This window comes from Prionailurus viverrinus, chromosome D1, assembly GCF_022837055.1.
Source record: "Prionailurus viverrinus isolate Anna chromosome D1, UM_Priviv_1.0, whole genome shotgun sequence".
NCBI classification, from domain to species: Eukaryota; Metazoa; Chordata; class Mammalia; order Carnivora; family Felidae; genus Prionailurus; species Prionailurus viverrinus.
The window spans coordinates 109,853,548-109,869,366 of record NC_062570.1 but is presented as its reverse complement, the minus strand read 5'-3'; the positions used below and the strand labels follow the sequence as shown (position 1 = coordinate 109,869,366).

General features: G+C 55.5%; 3 protein-coding genes across 4 annotated transcripts; 1 reads left to right on the top strand and 2 right to left on the bottom strand.

Annotated features, from left to right (window-relative positions):
• The first annotated feature begins 29 nt into the window (after positions 1-29).
• On the top strand, positions 30-2,273 carry TMEM179B (transmembrane protein 179B). Of its 2 annotated transcripts, none has more exons than XM_047876673.1 (5): positions 30-186; positions 1,084-1,271; positions 1,354-1,488; positions 1,632-1,710; positions 1,918-2,273. In XM_047876673.1, exons 1-5 carry the CDS (start codon positions 91-93, stop codon positions 2,077-2,079), a joined length of 660 nt encoding a protein of 219 aa, XP_047732629.1. In that variant the 5' UTR covers positions 30-90; the 3' UTR covers positions 2,080-2,273. The 2 variants fall into 2 exon arrangements, with proteins under 2 accessions (XP_047732629.1, XP_047732630.1); XM_047876674.1 differs by having other exon boundaries at positions 1,632-1,737; positions 1,918-2,057.
• On the bottom strand, positions 1,670-3,549 carry TMEM223 (transmembrane protein 223). The gene is made up of 2 exons (XM_047876675.1): positions 3,199-3,549; positions 1,670-2,797 (listed from the first exon to the last, which is right to left on the bottom strand). Exons 1-2 carry the CDS (start codon positions 3,512-3,514, stop codon positions 2,505-2,507), a joined length of 609 nt encoding a protein of 202 aa, XP_047732631.1. The 5' UTR covers positions 3,515-3,549; the 3' UTR covers positions 1,670-2,504.
• Positions 3,550-3,712: 163 nt separating this feature from the next.
• Positions 3,713-14,406, bottom strand: NXF1 (nuclear RNA export factor 1). Its single transcript, XM_047876664.1, has 21 exons — positions 14,215-14,406; positions 12,186-12,369; positions 11,808-11,961; positions 10,901-10,984; positions 10,688-10,792; positions 10,511-10,591; positions 10,323-10,392; positions 10,087-10,175; positions 9,853-9,960; positions 9,612-9,721; positions 7,654-7,690; positions 7,276-7,344; positions 7,141-7,196; positions 6,898-7,005; positions 6,733-6,791; positions 6,513-6,628; positions 6,346-6,388; positions 5,703-5,775; positions 4,994-5,176; positions 4,204-4,264; positions 3,713-4,084 (listed from the first exon to the last, which is right to left on the bottom strand). The coding sequence occupies exons 1-21, from the start codon at positions 14,240-14,242 to the stop codon at positions 4,046-4,048; spliced, it is 1,857 nt and encodes a 618-aa protein (XP_047732620.1). The 5' UTR covers positions 14,243-14,406; the 3' UTR covers positions 3,713-4,045.
• Between the last annotated feature and the right edge of the window lie 1,413 nt (positions 14,407-15,819).

The following is a 15,819-nucleotide window of genomic DNA, read 5'->3' as shown; positions in this document are numbered from 1 at the left end:
GTGACGTCTGCGCGCTCGTGGGTCGCGCCGGATGAGGCGGGGCTTGGGTGGTTGGCTCCCGCGGCGGCGCTTCCTAGTGGCGAGGGCGCCATGGCGCTGCCCTGGTTGCAGCGCTTCGAGCTCTTGCTATTCACAGCTGCCTTCCTGTGCGGGGCCGTGGCGGCCGCGACGCTGACCCGGACCCAGGTGCGGGGCGGGGCCGGCCGTGGGGTCGCGTAGGCGGGGGCGGGCTGGCCGGGGCCGGCCTGGTGCCGCCGCGCTGCGCCTCGGAGCCGGGGCGTCGGGGGAGGCCCGGCGGGCGCCCGTCTGCGGCGGAGATGCACCGGCGCCGATCGCGCTCTCCGGCCCCGCCCGCCCACGTTGCTCTAAAAAGTCATTCCCTCGCCTAGGGACGGGTTTTCCATAGTGTCTTCCAGCACCACACGTAGCCCGGTCTGGTGGCTGCGGCTGCATCACCTTACCCTGGTTCTGAAACAGAAATCGGCCCGGGCCCTGCCTACACGTTTAAATGAGGCACTTGTGCCGAGCTACGCCAGGAAATAAAGCATAGTGTAGCGGAGATGACCGAGCTTCCACACGATTGCAGCACGGTGTATGAATGACAAAATACGGAAGTAGAAAATGCCCAAAGCAGGAGGGTTTTTTCCCCCCCAGCCTGCAATCTTGTTAATAAACAGGCTCATTTAACTCTGTAAGGCATGATTATAACTTTTTCGTGTTTTTTTTTTTTTTTTTTTTTTTTTTTGTTTTTTTTACAGATTAGGAAATATCGGAGATAGTTGAAGGTTACACAAGTTCTGGTTTTACTCTAGGCTTTCTGCAGAGGGGAGACCAGAACTTGTGAGGCATCTCTGAAGCTGTCTTTTATAACCACCGCCTATTTCCTGATCCTTCTGTCCACTGCAGGTTTGACTTCCCCAGCAGGCCCTCTCCATCCGTCTACTGGCCCAGAAACAGGAACTGACAGTGCATTAATAACTTCCTAGGGTGGCCCTCTCCTAGGTTATCCCTCACACCTGCCCAGAGCCTGCACCGAGGCTCTAACCTGAAATCTAGGTAGGACTCAGCAGCTTCTCTCCACAGGGTTCCTTCAGTAGCCACTGTCCCTTGTACGGCGTGGCCGCCCTCAATGGCTCCTCCCTGGCTTTATCCCAACCCTCGGCCCCATCCCTCTGCTACTTTGTGGCCGGGGTCTCTGGCCTCCTGGCCCTCTACTGCCTTCTGCTCCTGCTCTTCTGGGTCTACAGCAGCTGCATCGAGGACTCCCACAGGTGACTGCCCTACCCTGAGGGTCAGGGGCTGAGCCCGGGGAAGGCCCATTCCAACCACAAGGCTTGTTCTCTCCCTCCTCAGAGGCCCTACAGGGCTCCGCATTGCACTGGCCATCTCTGCTATAGCCACCTTCCTGGTCTTAGTGTCTGCCTGTATCCTTCGATTTGGCACCCGTTCTCTCTGCAAATCCATCGTCTCCCTGAACATTACAATTAGGTAATGGGAGAGGGAGGGAACCCTGGCTGGGGCTGACTGCCTTCCCTTTTTGTCCCTCTCCGTTCTCCTCTCAGAGGGCATCCGGGCACAGGTATGTTTGGGGTATATCCTCCCTTTCTCACCACCATCTTTTGACCTCACAGCTGCTCTGAAGCCCAGAAAATTCCATGGACACCCCCTGGAACCACTCTGAAGTTTTACTCCAACCTATACGATGCTGAAGTGAGGTTCTGGGACGTGAAAGACTAGGTGGAAACTCAGGGGTCCACAGACTCCTATAAGCATCTGTAGTTGTCAGGGTGCCCACCAGTGAGAGGCTGAGAGGGGCTGATGGGCTGGTTGACCTGACAGCGGGCAAACAGCTGTATGTGGGTGGAACTGGATTCAAGATGGCCACGTTCCTCACGCTCTTGTTCCTGTTTCCCACAGACCTCTTCTTGGGTGAATCTGGTATTGTGGTGTGTGGTCTTGATGCTTCAGGTGGTGCAGCGGAAGTCTGAAGCCACACCTTATCGGCCTCTGGAGCGGGGGGACCCCGAATGGAGCTCTGAGACAGAGGTTCTTGTTGGGCCACGCCTTTCCCCTTCCTGAAGAGTAACCAGAAAATCCTTCCTGCAGCCAAAGACTCCATGCCCACGTGCCTACAGTCCTCTTGCCCCCACGTGGCCCTGTTCATACTGGGAGCCTGTTTTTCCCTCCACGAGGGAAACGTGACAATGGGCTCCCTCCACCTCTCTCCCTGCAGCTGTTTTTGTACCGAAATATTAGATTACTTTTTTCCTTCATCTTGGTACTGAGTTCTTGGTGTTGAAAGCACTGTAGGCAGGTGGATCGGAGGACAGGAGCGAAAGCCAAACAGACAGGGAACCAAAAGTCAGAGGTGCTGTCGGCTGCCTTTGGGATGACTGCTCTTTTATTTGCTGTTAATGAACCCTGGGCCCCCTTGGGTGACCCCCATCCCCGAGGTCCGGTTTTTATTCCCCTCTGGGAGGGGTGAGCCATCCGCGGTGGTCTCTTCACAAGCTGCGGTAGGCACCCACAGTGTTGTCAAAGAGTTTCGTGTTGGGGAAGTGTCCAGCTTTGTCCAAGAGGAAGTAGAAGCGCCGGCCTTTGATCTTCAGAGGCAACATGGCAGGGACTTCACCACGGTGGGCCATGCAGGATACGTGGTTCAAAGGAACGGTGAAATGGGCACCCAAGCCAAAGGGAGCGTGAGTGGTGAGGGTCACCTGCTTTCCTCCAGCCAATAGCCTCACTGAACGCACAGAACGGAGGGAGAAGAGGAGACCGGCACCAAGTACCAGGGTACCTGCAGGAAGAGCAAAGCTTGGGGTGGGGCATTTTCGCGGGAGAGCTAAGCAGGAACCTCTCCGGTCCCCCCAAATTAAAACAATTGCGACGATGGTAACATTTTTTGAGCTCCTCTTCTGCCCCGGGGTCTTGTGTTCCGTCATTCCTTCCCAACAACATTAATGTCCACCCCCATTTTAAAGACAAGGAGACCGGTCCAGGGCCGTGTAACTGCTCAAGCTCGCAGATTGAGAGGCTGACCTCCCCCTAGGCCTGCCCGAGAGCTTGGCTCAAGGCCCTCCCACCTCCAGTACTGCCCGCCTCGGAGGGTCGGAAGTCCCTCACTGTCCTTGTCGGAGCAGGGAAGGTTGTGCCCAGCCACCCCACGTCCCCCAGGTGGGAAGCCAGCCCACGCCTTACCGATGGCGCCGCAGCCGAGCGCCAGGCCGTAGCGCCAGAGCGTGGAGCGCAGGTCCGAGCGGCCGCGGTCCGGGAACTCCGCGTCTGGAGACAGCGCCCGGGCCGGGGGTCGGGCCAAAGCTGCCACGGCCAGGGAGGCCCAGAAGACGCCCTGGCCCGCGCAGAACAGCCCGAGGACCGCGAAGAAGCGGCCCCGTTCGTGCTCGAAGAGCAGCACGTCCCGCGGCGGGGCCGCGGCGTGCAAGGACCGGTGCACGGGCAGCGGCCGCAGCGCAAGGAGCAGCCGCACCGGCCACCGCCGCCCGGGCGCCGCCATAACTACGGCGGCGCCGCTTCTGGGGCGGGATTTCCGGCAGGCGGGCCCCGCCCCCAGCGCTCGGCTGCCCGCAGCCTGGGTCCAGCCCCGGGAGGGAGGGGAGGACGGGGGTGGGGGGGGGCTGCCCGCCAGGCTTCGCCCCCGCACCACCTCCTGGCAGGGGCGGGGCAGAAACAATCTAGCACGCGTGACACAAAATACAATATCACTCTTTATCTTAAAAAGTAAGGAGGGTTCTGGGGTTAAGTACACAAAGCACCTAGGTCCTTCGATAGTTTAGTGTCAGTTCTACAAAGTAAGCTTTGGCTTCCTGGCACCAGTGAGGCTCAATCTTCCGGAAGTCTTCCAGAAGTCTCCCAGAAGGCAGGTGAGGAGAGGGATCCGGCAGCCCATTCTCTTCGGTCACGGTCACAGTCACAGGGTGGCCTCGGTCGGTCGGGGCCAGAGAGGAGAAAACGACAGCCATGACAAGGAGACGTCAATATCCAAGGGCTATTTTACAGGGGGCTTCTTCTGAGGCATGACTACGGATCACTTCATGAACGCCACTTCTGGGATCTCGCCCTTGGCCTTAGCAAAAAAAGAAAAGGTCAGCAGAGCCAGCCCCTTTCCCCCACCCCCAGCTTGCCTGACCCTCTTGAAGGCCCAGAGATCTCTGGCCTTTTTGCTAATGAATTCCCAAAACTTACCTTCAGATGAGTAAAGGCCTGGGCAGATCTGGTGTAGTCCCAGTTGTTGTCCTGCAGGCACCTGCAGTGGGGGAAGAACAGGCACCTTCATTAGAACCAAAAGGCACTCACCCTGATGGCTAGATGCCACTTCAAAGTCCATTATATAGTAACACTTGCCAGTGTGTGCCAACAATTATATACATTCTTGCACTATGTATACAAATGAAAAACTTGTAACAATCCAAATGTCTATCAATGGCCTACTGGATACAAAGGATTACTAAGTAGCTGTCAAAAGGAGGAAGGTGATTTTTACAGTGATGGGGATGTGCCTGGGTGGCTCAGTCGGTTAAACTTCTGACTTCAGCTCAGGCCATGATTGCAGGGTGAGTTTGAGCCTCATGTTGGGCTCTGTGCTGACAGCTGGGAGCCTGGAGCCTGCTTCAGACTCTGTGTCTCCCCCTCTCTCTGCCCCTCCCCCGCTCATGCTCGATCCCTTTCTCTCTCAAAAATAAACAAGCATTTAAAATACACACACACACACACACACACACACACACACACACACACACACACACAGTGATAGGGAAAGATGTTCACAAGATAAACAAAAAGGTAAGTTGTAAAACAGTATATACAAAGAGACTTCATTTGGGCTTTAAATTTTGTGATGCTGATTTATGCAGAGGCCGCATTTTTTTATGGACCGTATTTATAAATTCTGGTTTTTAAAATCTTAGAAGCACTCATTATTCACTACCACCCCTACCTCCATTTCCCCCTACTGCTACACATGCCCAGCACTCACTTCTGGGACCACTCAAGGTTCATGCCAGACTGGGTAGAGAATGCCTGTAGCATCTCCTGCTGCTCTGGGGAGAGGGTGGGCACTGGGCTGGAGGAAGGTGTGGGTGCAGGCATGGCGAAGGCTCTCTGGATCTCATCAGGGCTGGCATTGCGCACAAACAGCTCGTCATTTACGATGCACAGCCTGTGGGACAAAAAGCACTTTAGACAGCTGGACAAACAGACCACCTCATCTTCCCAACTTTATTCCTGTTCTCATACTTGACCCTCTTACACTCGACAGGTTCTTTCAGCATTCACAAAGTACCCCTCCCCCACTTTTGGTCATTACATTTTATCATTTACGACCCTTCCCACACAACCCGTGTAAGCGGTTCTCTACCGAACACACTAGAATTACACATTCTCCCCCAACTCTGGACAGTTCTCATCCCCATTTATCTTCACGACAGGCCACGGAAGTAAATATACTAGCTTCCAGATGAGGAAACTTGCCCTTAGCTAGAAGTGGTGGGGCCAGGATGAAAAACCCAGCCTGGCTCCAGAGCCAAGCTCACCACCATTGTGAGAGCTTCCTCCTGATTCCCCCCAGCCTTTCTGAAATTCTGAAAACATCCTGAGGACCGGCTCCCCCATCCCCGCCCCTACCAATTCCCACATGCTGGCCATGGATTGGGACTGGGACCCCATGTGGTAAGCCAAACACTTACCCTGAATTGCTGGCAGGAACAGCGACAAATGTCCTGGTGAAGGCTCGCAAAGAATCCCGAGATTTTCCATCCACTGTAATGTTAACAACAGCAATGACCCCTTAGGATCAGCCACGCTTTGTGTTTACCGAAAGCTTCTCCCATCACGGTCTTACTTGATACGACTAACCTGAAGTAGACCAGACGGATGACTGCGTGTGTACAGGGGAGCAGAGGTGAAGAGGAATGTCGGGCCAGCGAGGACAATAACCACCCGTTAGCCCACCCACAGAACATCTGTGTGCAAGGTCCTACGGCAAGCCCTTCATTTACTCCCCACAGCACCGCTAGGGGATGGCTAGTGCCCCTTTTTACAAATGAAGAATCTGAAGCTCAGAGTTAATGTAAATTGGCCACGGGCACACGGGACCAAGGTTGGAATGGAGCCTTGGATCTGCCTGACACCAAAGCCTGTGTTCTCCTAATCCTCAGGTTTGTCCCATATCCCAGACAGGAAAGACAGGTGGAGAGGGTAGGCCTCATGAAGATGGCTTGGGGCAGAAGAGGAGGAGGTCAGGGGAGGAGAGGGAAGAGTGCGGAGAAAAAAAATCTAGCTGCAGGAGGGGCCCACTCTGCAAACTCCAGACTCCACCAAGATTCTCACCTTCCTTGAAGACCCCATTGACGGAAAAACACAGCAATGTGCTCTGAAAGAGAAGCAGCGTCAGTCACCAGGTGGGCTCCCCGCCGGAGCCTAAGTCCCCCGTGCCTCGTGACCGCCCCTTCCTTCCCTAAGTTCAGGCTCCGGCCAGGGAAGAAACAGGTGCTTACTGTCTGGGCGCTTATGTCTACCACAAAGGAGTTGACGTCGTGCTGAGTTTTGGGCAACTCATTGAGGAAGGCAACAACGTTGAGACGCGTGTGCTTCAGCAGGCGGAACCGCAGGGCTGTGGGGAGAACCCAAGGTTAGGGGCTGCCACACACTCCTGAGCCCTGTGACCGATTCCTTCCCACCTCCGTCCCAGGCTTTCTGCTCACATCACACACTTACTGGGGTCTTTGAGCTTCTTCACATTCCTGCTGTCCTTGAAGTACTCGGCCAGGTTGCTTCTAGGGGGATAAGTGGAAAAGGAGGCGGTGGTCAGCGTGGGATGGATGCTGGCAGGTGCTAGCCTGCATCTGCCGAGAAATGCTGGTCCCGGGCAGTGACACTCACCGGGAAGGGTTCTGGGGGGTAAAAGGGATGCTGAGGGAGCAGCAGGCCCCGTCATGGTAGGCGTCCAGGAGCCGCTGCCGGTCTCCAGAATCATACACCGTGTAGTACCTGCGGGAACCACAAAAGGGCCAGTCTGAATTCCCTGCTCTGGATCCACAGAACGACCCAACAGCTGCCCCGAGTGAGCGGCACTGGGGCTGGCCCACCTCTCCCCAGCCTCAGGGGTCCTCCGGCAATACTCACTGCTGCAAGAAATGCAGGACCAGGTTCTTCAGGGTCTCTGTTCCAAAATAGCTTCCCTGGAAGCAAACAGGTATCAGAATCCCGTAACCAATACTCTCCTCCCCACACGAGTTCTAACTCTGCCCCACTTCTTACCTTGCAGGGCGGTAACGTCGTGGGGGCTTCAACGTCAAAGGCAATCGGAGGGGGTAACTCATGGCCATCCTGCAGAAAGGAAGTGGAAGTTGACAGCATAAACAGAGATGAAAAAGGCTGGATGAGTAATTAGATGGGAGAACTAAGAGTGAGGGGGTCAGAGGCCAAAGAGACATGGAAAAGATCCCAGGAGCTGTGATAGGTGCAACTTTTGTCTACAGGCATTTCTCTGGGAAGAAAGATTATATAAGCTTTGCCAGATTCTCCAAGGGCTCCATGTCTCCAAATTCACGGTCATACAAACATACGTGAGGCGGGACCTTTTGGGTGGGAGAGGCTATGCTCGTGACAAAAGAGTTAAAAAAGCTGCGGACTTACCAGGCGTAATAATTTGGGAAATCGTTCGCGAATGGCGCTGTCAAGAACAGGACAGAAGTGAGTGATGCTTCAGAGCCACCGTGCCTCCTGAGCTGCTCTAGGAGCACATACACCAACGCCCAAGGGACAGCCCCTCCCGTCCTCACTCCCGCCAGCCTCTGAGCTCCTGGGAGAGAGGCCCCACTCCCCACCTCACCCGGGGCACCCAGAGACAACTGCCTTGAAGGCTGACCCTATTCTCTCTGCCTGATCCGAGCGCCATGAGAACAGCGCTCCCAGCCCGGGCTTTAAGCCAGGACGTCCTTCCCCACCCTGCCCCCCTTACCTTCCACCTACTCACCTGTGCAGCCCCGGGAGGAGGGAATGGGGTGGGAGCCCAGGGGCTCCGCTGCCTCAACGGGTATCCATCAGTTCTGCCCAGTCTGGCCGTGGCCAAGACCAGAAACACCACAGGGATGGCACAGGATGTTGGGGCAGGGAGATGAGCAAGGCAGGGTTTAGGAAGAGGTGAGGCAAAGGAAGAGGAGAGGAAAGGAGAAGAAAGGAGAGAAGAGAGGAGAAGAGAGGAGAAGAGAGGAGAAGAGAAGAGAAGAGAAAAAAAGAGAAGAAAAGAAAAGAAAAGAAAAGAGAAAAGAAAAAAAAGAAAAGAAAAGGGAAAAAAAAGAAGAGAGAAGGTAGGACGGGGCAGGGGAGAGATGGGGGAGACAGAGGGGGAGCAGAGAGAGAGAAAAGAAAGAGGAAGCAAAGAAAAGGCGAAAGAACTATCAGGCAAGGAGGCATTTAGAAGAACGAGGAAGGAAAAGGGGAAGAAGACACCCAACACAGCCTTTTCCTTCAGCTGCCCCTTTCCCTGTGGTCCAAGGTAGAAACAGAAAACAAATTCTTGCTGCAGCGAGAGGGCAGTTGCTGTCGTCCAGGTCTCTGCTGGCTACCTGGGTCCCGATCTGAGCTGGGCGTGGGAAGCGAAGCAGCCATGGGGGCGGGAGACCTCCCTCAGAAGGTTGAGGGTTCAGGCCCCTGCAAAGTTGGGGGGGTGAGGGTCTGTGCCCCACCTCTGTTGGCCCCCAAGTTCTCTCCTGATGGCCCCTCTGCGACTGTGCCTGTCTTAGGTTGTTCCTTCCCTGAGGAATCTTACCCGTCTCTGGCTAACCAGCCATCCTCCGGGGCCAAGCAGGGTGACGTGAGGTGTGTGAGTGAGGGCGGGGCAGCGCCCCCCGAGAGGGTCAGTTCTCTGTCTCCTTGGTAGCCATTGCCCCCGTGGCCTCCACGCCCAGCACCTGCCTTGGGATGCCCTCGCCTGCTGGCGGGGCCCCGGCTCTGATCACACGGCTTGGGGAACCCAGGTTTCTTCTCCAGGGAGGGCCCAGCTCACAGCTCCGGGCAGGAGAGACAGACTGCATGGCACCAGCTCCAAGGAGTCCTCCACCTCAGCACGAGTGGGAAAGCCCAGGCAACAGCCTTGGGCACGTGGACCATGAGAGGAGAGTCCCTCTTGGCACGGCAAGAGGGGCCGTCGTGAGACAAAGAAGGGAAGGCCCATCAACAGGAAGTCCCGGGGAGGGAGGGCTTTCTCAGCCCAGGAATACCCGGCTCTTAGCACAAGGCAGCTCCACGTACGGGGCATACGCAAGACACCCCCTGGTCGTGGTAGAAAAAGGGAGGTGCCCTTCCTGGAACAGTAGGGTAGGGAGATTCTAGAAAAGGCAGTGTTCAGGAAGGAAGAGGCAAGACCACAGGACAGCGAACAGGCAGTCAGGTGAGAAGGAAGGAGAGGAGACCTTGGGGCCAAGCTGGGACACACGGACAGACGAAGGGAGGAGCACGTGATCCTCCCAAAGGACAGGCGGCTCCAGCTCAGGGCTGCACAGCTCCTGCAGACGGGCGCTGGTCAGGGTGCATTAGCTCAGCCTCCCAGGGGGTGAAGGTCCCCGGGAGGGGAGACAGAGGCCACAACTGACCTGATGTAGGTGGACTGGTCTCGGAAGGTGTCGCACAGCGGGTTTCCGTCGAGCCACAGCTCTTCCAGCTTCAGCCCTTTTACCTTGTCCAACTCCCTCTCGGACTTCAACTGCAGAGACGGGGACAGAGAGCGGGCAAGAGACCCCGGTAAGGAGAGGCAGCGAGAGTCCCAGCTCGGAAACTCCCTCCCGGGGGCCCCCCTCTGCTCACCCCGCCCACAACTGGGCTCTCCTGCCTCACCTCGTTTCCGGAGAGGTTGAGGATCTTCAGGTTGGGTGCTTTCTGCACCAGGCTGGACATGTCATCCAGCCTGTACAGCCTGTTGTTGCTCAAGTTCAAGGACAACAGCTGCGGGCAGAGGAAAGTTTAGAGGAAGCGCCGCCAGCAGAGGGTTCAGAGACGCATCTGCCTCCCGACCCCATCCTACCCACCCCACCCCGCCTCCTCCCCTCTCAAAACGGGAAGAGGCCTCACCTCGGGGATGTTCTCCTCGATGATCCGCAGGGTGGCCGCCATGCAGCTCCTGCGATTCAGGACAACATCAATGTTCTGGGCCACCAAGTCTGCAGGAAACAGAAAGGAAGGAAAGGCGAGTCTGAGAGGACTTTCCCAGGTCAGAGTTACTACCAAACCATTCTCAAACCGTCCCCGTCTGACAGATCCCCCCGCTCGGTCCCCACCTCTCTGAGCGGGACAGCTATCAGCCATACCTGGGTCTGAACGGAGGCCCTTCAGGTCGAGCGCTTGTTGGGAGCCATCATATCGTTTGCTCATGATCAGCTACAGGGGAAGGAAAATGGGCCGGTGGTCACTGGGGCTCTGTGGGGAGAGGGGGGTGGCAGGAGTGCATGTGGGAAGTGGGAGGGCTGGAGGGAAACAGGACGCGAGCCTGCCTCACCTTTAGCTGCTCTACTTGTTCCGGCTTCAGCTCGTTCTGTACAGAATGGGGTGGGACAGAAGAATTGATGATGATAGAGATCTGCAGGGAAGACACAGAGGGCAGGTTGAATTCCGGGGAGGCCTAAGCAGCAGGCCCAAGACCCACCCCCGGCCACGCCAGGGCCTTTACACACACCCTTCGGTTCTCCTGATCCAAAATCTTATAGTTGACGGCCTTCAACGCAGAGGCGGTACTGGCATCCTCAACAAAAAACTGGGCCCGTGTGTTTTCATAGTGAAACTGCACAAAGAGGAAACAAGAGCATGAGACTCGGGAGCCCAGGGCCCCTGGTCCAGCTGGCCCCTCGCCTTCCTTGGTGCCCAGCCAGCCACGCAGGCCTTATCTCACCTCAATGGGGGTGAAAGGGACACTGCACTTGCTCTGAATCACACTCAGGAGCCATGACTTGTCATATTTTCTGCCATAAGGAATCTAGACGAGAGAAAGAGAAGGGAACAATGTGGAACGAAGGCTGACCAGCAGCCCCAGTCTACTCCTTTCATACCTTCCGCCGACCCTTACAAGGTTTTCTAAAGAAAGGGCCAGTTAAAAGTTTTTTGTTTTCGGGGCGCCTGGGTGGCGCAGTCGGTTAAGCGTCCGACTTCAGCCAGGTCACGATCTCGCGGTCCAAGAGTTCGAGCCCCGCGTCGGGCTCTGGGCTGATGGCTCAGAGCCTGGAGCCTGTTTCCGATTCTGTGTCTCCCTCTCTCTCTGCCCCTCCCCCGTTCATGCTCTGTCTCTCTCTGTCCCAAAAATAAATAAACGTTGAAAAAAAAAATTAAAAAAAAAAAAAAAGTTTTGTTTTCTTTCTTTCTTTCTTTCTTTTTTTAACTCAAGCCAGACATGGATTCCTTGCCCTCCTTTCTGTCCATGTAAACTTAGCATTTCTTGGGGTGCCTGGGTGGCCCAGTCAGTTAAGTGTCTGACTCTTGATTTCGGTTAAGGTCATGATTTCACTTAAGGGAACTTAAGGGACCCGAAGCCCCACACTTGGCTTGAGCCAAATGGGGACATTCAGAGGAATTACTCCATCTCCCAACCAGTTTTCATGTTTCCCTTCAGATGGTGTCCCCATCCCTGCCCCCCAGCATCCTGCTTGTCCTACTCCTTTTCTTAACCTGCTCTTGGGTGTTCTAGAAGAAAGGAGAGACACCTGATTGTGGAGAAAACAGATTTTGTCATGTGAAAAGCAGAAACCTTCATTCTGAGCCCAGCTCCCTGTCTCCCTTGCACATCCACTTCCCCAGACACTCACTGTAATCTTAAACCAGTTCTTCGAGGTCCCGTCCTGGCTGGTGCCAGCCCCTCCTCTCTCTGGAAGAGCTCTGTCTCTCCGCACGGTAACATGAATGCGGTCTCGATCGTGCCAACTGTCACCTCGACGGTTGGGTCGGGCAGCATAGGGGTTGCTATGGGGAAGCAGAGAACAAAATGCCCACAAACACTAGGCATGTCTTCTCCAAGGCCTGCCCACACACACTGTTGTCAGGATTACAGCTAAGACAGCTCAACCAGTAAGCTGGCCCTGGCATCCCTCACTTTTCCAGGTGGAAAGAGAAATGACGTGGCCAGTAAGAGAGCTTTATCAAACAAATGGGCCGCTAAATTCAAACCAGATCAACTGGTTACTTACTATCGTACTCGGGGAACCTCCTGGGCATCGCTCATCGCTACATCTCTGTCATCTTCCTCCAGGCGGGAAGACCGAATGCCAGAACCTCCTCTTCCAGACCTACGGTTCCCCTCACCATATTTCCACCGGAAGGGACCCCGGCCCTTCTTTCTTCTTTGAGGGAAACTAACACGGTCATCGTGCTCTGGGGTTAAAAGCAGAACATCAGTTAGAAAGTACACTGCTAGTCCAGCTACCTTGTTGGGGCAGTCACAGTATCCAGCACCCTGCTATCGGATGAGATACACAGTAACTACAGGGGCCACTTCCCTGCAAACTTCTGTCTGTTGAGAGAGAACCCTCCCTGTGGCATGGCGGCATGAGGGAAATGTTACTGGAAGACAGCGTAGGGCTTTAGGAAAAGGAATCAGAAACTGGAACTAACAGAGAAGAGAAGCACAATGTGGAAGTGTGAGCGGACCCAAAGCAGAACTAGACACAACTCGGACCCCCGGGGAAATTCACCTGAAACTTGCTTGCTTAGCCTCCCAAATCTATTTAACCCCTCTCAAACTCTGGGTGGTGACCTCTCTCACATCTTCTAAAATCAACCAATTACAGTGATTACATTAGCTTTCAGTAAACAATACTTTTGCAATACAGAGGACAAATGGCATACGGTTACAAAGGTGGTCAACTGAAAGGCATTTTAAAAACTCTTGCTCTCAAACTGCCACTCTGAAGTTTTGGGAGTGAAGTCTTCATTTCCTTGGCCAGAAATGCCTTTTTAAAAAAATCTTTTTTTTTTTTTTTTTTTTTTTTTTTAGTGTTTATTTATTTTTGAGAGAGAGACCAAGGCAGAGGCAGAGCAGTACTCATGGGGGAGGGGCAGAGAGAGACAGAGACACAGAATCCGAAACAGGCTCCAGGCTCTGAGCTGTCAGCACAGAGCCCAACGCAGGGCTCAAACTCACAAACTGTGAGACCATGACCTGAGCCAAAGTCGGAGGCTTAAATGACTGAGCCACCCCAGGTGCCCCCAGAAATGCCTTTTAACTCAGGAGACAACTCCTAAGACTCAGGTTCTAATGACAGCTAGGGAGCTTAACCAAGGGTCCTTGACTGCTCTCAGGTAACATGACCTTCTGAATCCTGGTGTGTAGGGAATGGCTTATTTAAAAAAAAAAAAAAAAAAAAGGTCTGTGATTCCTAAAAAGATCTGCCTCTTGCTTAGTAAGTACTCTGCAAACAATGAACCCTAAGAAATGACCCTGGTTGGGGGGGGGGGGGGGGGGGGACGAATAGAAGGCACAGCTAACATTCACTGAGAACTTTCTCCAGTGTCAGGCACTATGCTCCAGGCACCTGATATGAATGATCTCATTTTAGCACATACACGGACACACTAAGAAAATAAACACTGTTACTACCTCCTTACGGGGACAGAAAGTAAGGCCCGGGAGTGGACTTCACTCAAGCTTAGTGAAGACAACTCAGGATTCAAACCTCGGTCTTCTTGCGCTCCTACCCACTATTCTGGACTAAAATCCAGTGTAATGTTCGGACTAGCACAGGGAGCTGGTGTGGAGGTCTGAAACATTAAGCCAAAGCCAAGGCCGCAGGGGAGGCGGGGCAAGACAGACTGGACGAGGTGGAAAGCAGCACACGGGCAGCCGATGAACTGGGCGGGCACTGACTCACATTAAAGGAAGAGTCTGGCCGCCAAACTGAACTGACAAGCATCAACCACCTACAAAGTTCAAAGGAATCTCGCCACCCCGCCGCCAAGCCACCCGCTCCAAGCCGAAGCTCCACGCAACGCCAGGATTCCCGAGCCAACGCCTCGGGCGCTCAGCCTCGATGGAGGCCGGACCCCCGGGTGGCCTCGCCCCCGGCCCGCGCCGCACCCCCCCCCCCCCCCCCCCCCCCCCCCCCCCCGCCGCGGACACCCAGCCCCTCGCGGCCTCCCGCCCCGGGGCTGCGGCCTAGGCCGGCACCGCCCACCGGGCCCCAGATCGCCTCGCTTCCCGCCCAGAGAGCCAGCACTGACCGTTGTAGGACTTCCCCTCGTCCGCCATGGCACAGCGCGAAACAGGGCAGGTTCAGGCGCGGGCCACGACCCCGCCAAGCGTCCGAGCACCCAAGCACCCCAGCCTAATCGCTCCTACGCCCGGCGCCACCGCATTTATCCTGCGAACTACGTCGCGCGCCGCCGACGTCCCCCGGTGGTGGGCGGTGCCGCCGAGGGAGCGCGGCCCGCTGCGCGTGCGCACTCGGCTGGCAGCTGGGTCTGGGCGGAGCTCGCCTCTGCCTACCCCACCAGAGACCCGGGCGCCGACAGCTCGCGCAAGGTTGGGGCGGGCCCAGTCGGCCCGCGGTCTGCTTTCTTCTTTCTTCGGGCATCAGCTAGGCCGGCACCTCTGGGGCCAGCGCCGGAGCAGATAGCAGGCTGGTGCAGCCCAGGACTCCGAGAGGAACACAAAGGGGGTCGCACGAAGGGCCCTCCGAGGAATGGGAGGCCCGGGCCTCGGAGTGGGAGTGATTGTTCATAGACCTCAGTACTTAAGTCTCGGCCCAACCCTTTGCCAGCTGCGGATATATACCACGCTTTCCTCATCTATAAAATGGATTATCAGGCAATAGAAAACTAGCACGTAAACCCCAAGAGGGCAGGGTCCTCGACAAATTCATGGGTGGCTTGGTTTTTTTTTTTTTTTCTCTAACCCCTGGCTCAGTACCCTGCCTGGCACGCACCAGAACTCAAAAAACATTTGTGAAATAAATGAATTTCCGATCTCCACATCCTCCCAAGAGTTGCCGAGTCAAAGGAGCATTGCACTTCCGACTTTGGCAAGCAATTGTCTTCACAACCTCCTCACCCACCACAGAGGTGCTGGGCCAGACCTACATTCTGTGTTAACTGGGCAGTGAGGATGCAAGCGAGACACCCGGCGAACAGAGGCCAAGGGGACCTAGTAAAATGCCTTGGCTAGAAAAGCCATAGGTTCTCCTAGGCGACCCTTCCCCACCCTCCCACCCCGACCCTCGCCAAAGTTCTAGGGCCAGCTTGGTGTATGGTTATTGTTTTCCTGTAGCTTGAGCTGCTTTTGGGGTGTGTGAGATGGGGGGGGGGGGGGGAGGGACTCCAGTAACCTCAGAAACTTGGTTGTGGGTCCTGGCCAAGAAGCATATGAACTTCCCCAGAGGGTGGATATTCCAGGCAGGCCTCCATCCTCCTGTGACTGGCTTGGATGAGGGGCTTGGAGGGGACCAAGAGCCTCAGTTGGAGCGGGGAACAGATTCTTCGCCTTTCACTCCTTGCAGCAGGCAGAGCTCCTGTGTCATCCAGCTTAAGGAAAAACGGGGCCAGCTGGTCAGAGGATGCAGCTAAAACAGGTACAAATACTGCTAGAGATGGTCCTGGAAGTTGCTACCAAACAAGGACCCCCTCTGGGGTCCCGATTCCCCCTCCGAAGGGAAGTTTCCATGCTAATGAAATGCTGCACTTGAGTCCTCCTCCACCTGGAAGCAGTTGTGTACATGGGACCCAAAGCCTGGCCCTTCAAGCCGTTGGCCCGGCCTTTCGGTCCCTGTACTGGGCGGTGTGCTCGCTGCATAGGCCCTTCGACGCTCCCACCCAGAAATGACGACAGGG

What these genes read in the sequence shown, in the direction of transcription:
- TMEM179B (XM_047876673.1), top strand. Translation starts at nt 91, where the DNA reads ATGGCGCTGCCCTGGTTGCAGCGCTTCGAGCTCTTGCTATTCACAGCT. An exon ending in TGCATCGAGGACTCCCACAG is followed by an intron (nt 1,272 to 1,353) that starts GTGACTGCCCTA and finishes CTCCCTCCTCAG; the next exon opens with AGGCCCTACAGGGCTCCGCA. An exon ending in CCAACCTATACGATGCTGAA is followed by an intron (nt 1,711 to 1,917) that starts GTGAGGTTCTGG and finishes TGTTTCCCACAG; the next exon opens with ACCTCTTCTTGGGTGAATCT.
- NXF1 (XM_047876664.1), bottom strand. Translation starts at nt 14,242, where the DNA reads ATGGCGGACGAGGGGAAGTCCTACAACG. An exon ending in GTCCTGCATTTCTTGCAGCA is followed by an intron (nt 7,006 to 7,140) that starts GTGAGTATTGCC and finishes TGGTTCCCGCAG; the next exon opens with GTACTACACGGTGTATGATT. An exon ending in CAATGGGGTCTTCAAGGAAG is followed by an intron (nt 5,776 to 6,345) that starts GTGAGAATCTTG and finishes TTAACATTACAG; the next exon opens with TGGATGGAAAATCTCGGGAT.
- TMEM223 (XM_047876675.1), bottom strand. Translation starts at nt 3,514, where the DNA reads ATGGCGGCGCCCGGGCGGCGGTGGCCGGTGCGGCTGCTCCTTGCGCTG. An exon ending in GCTCGGCTGCGGCGCCATCG is followed by an intron (nt 2,798 to 3,198) that starts GTAAGGCGTGGG and finishes CTCTTCCTGCAG; the next exon opens with GTACCCTGGTACTTGGTGCC.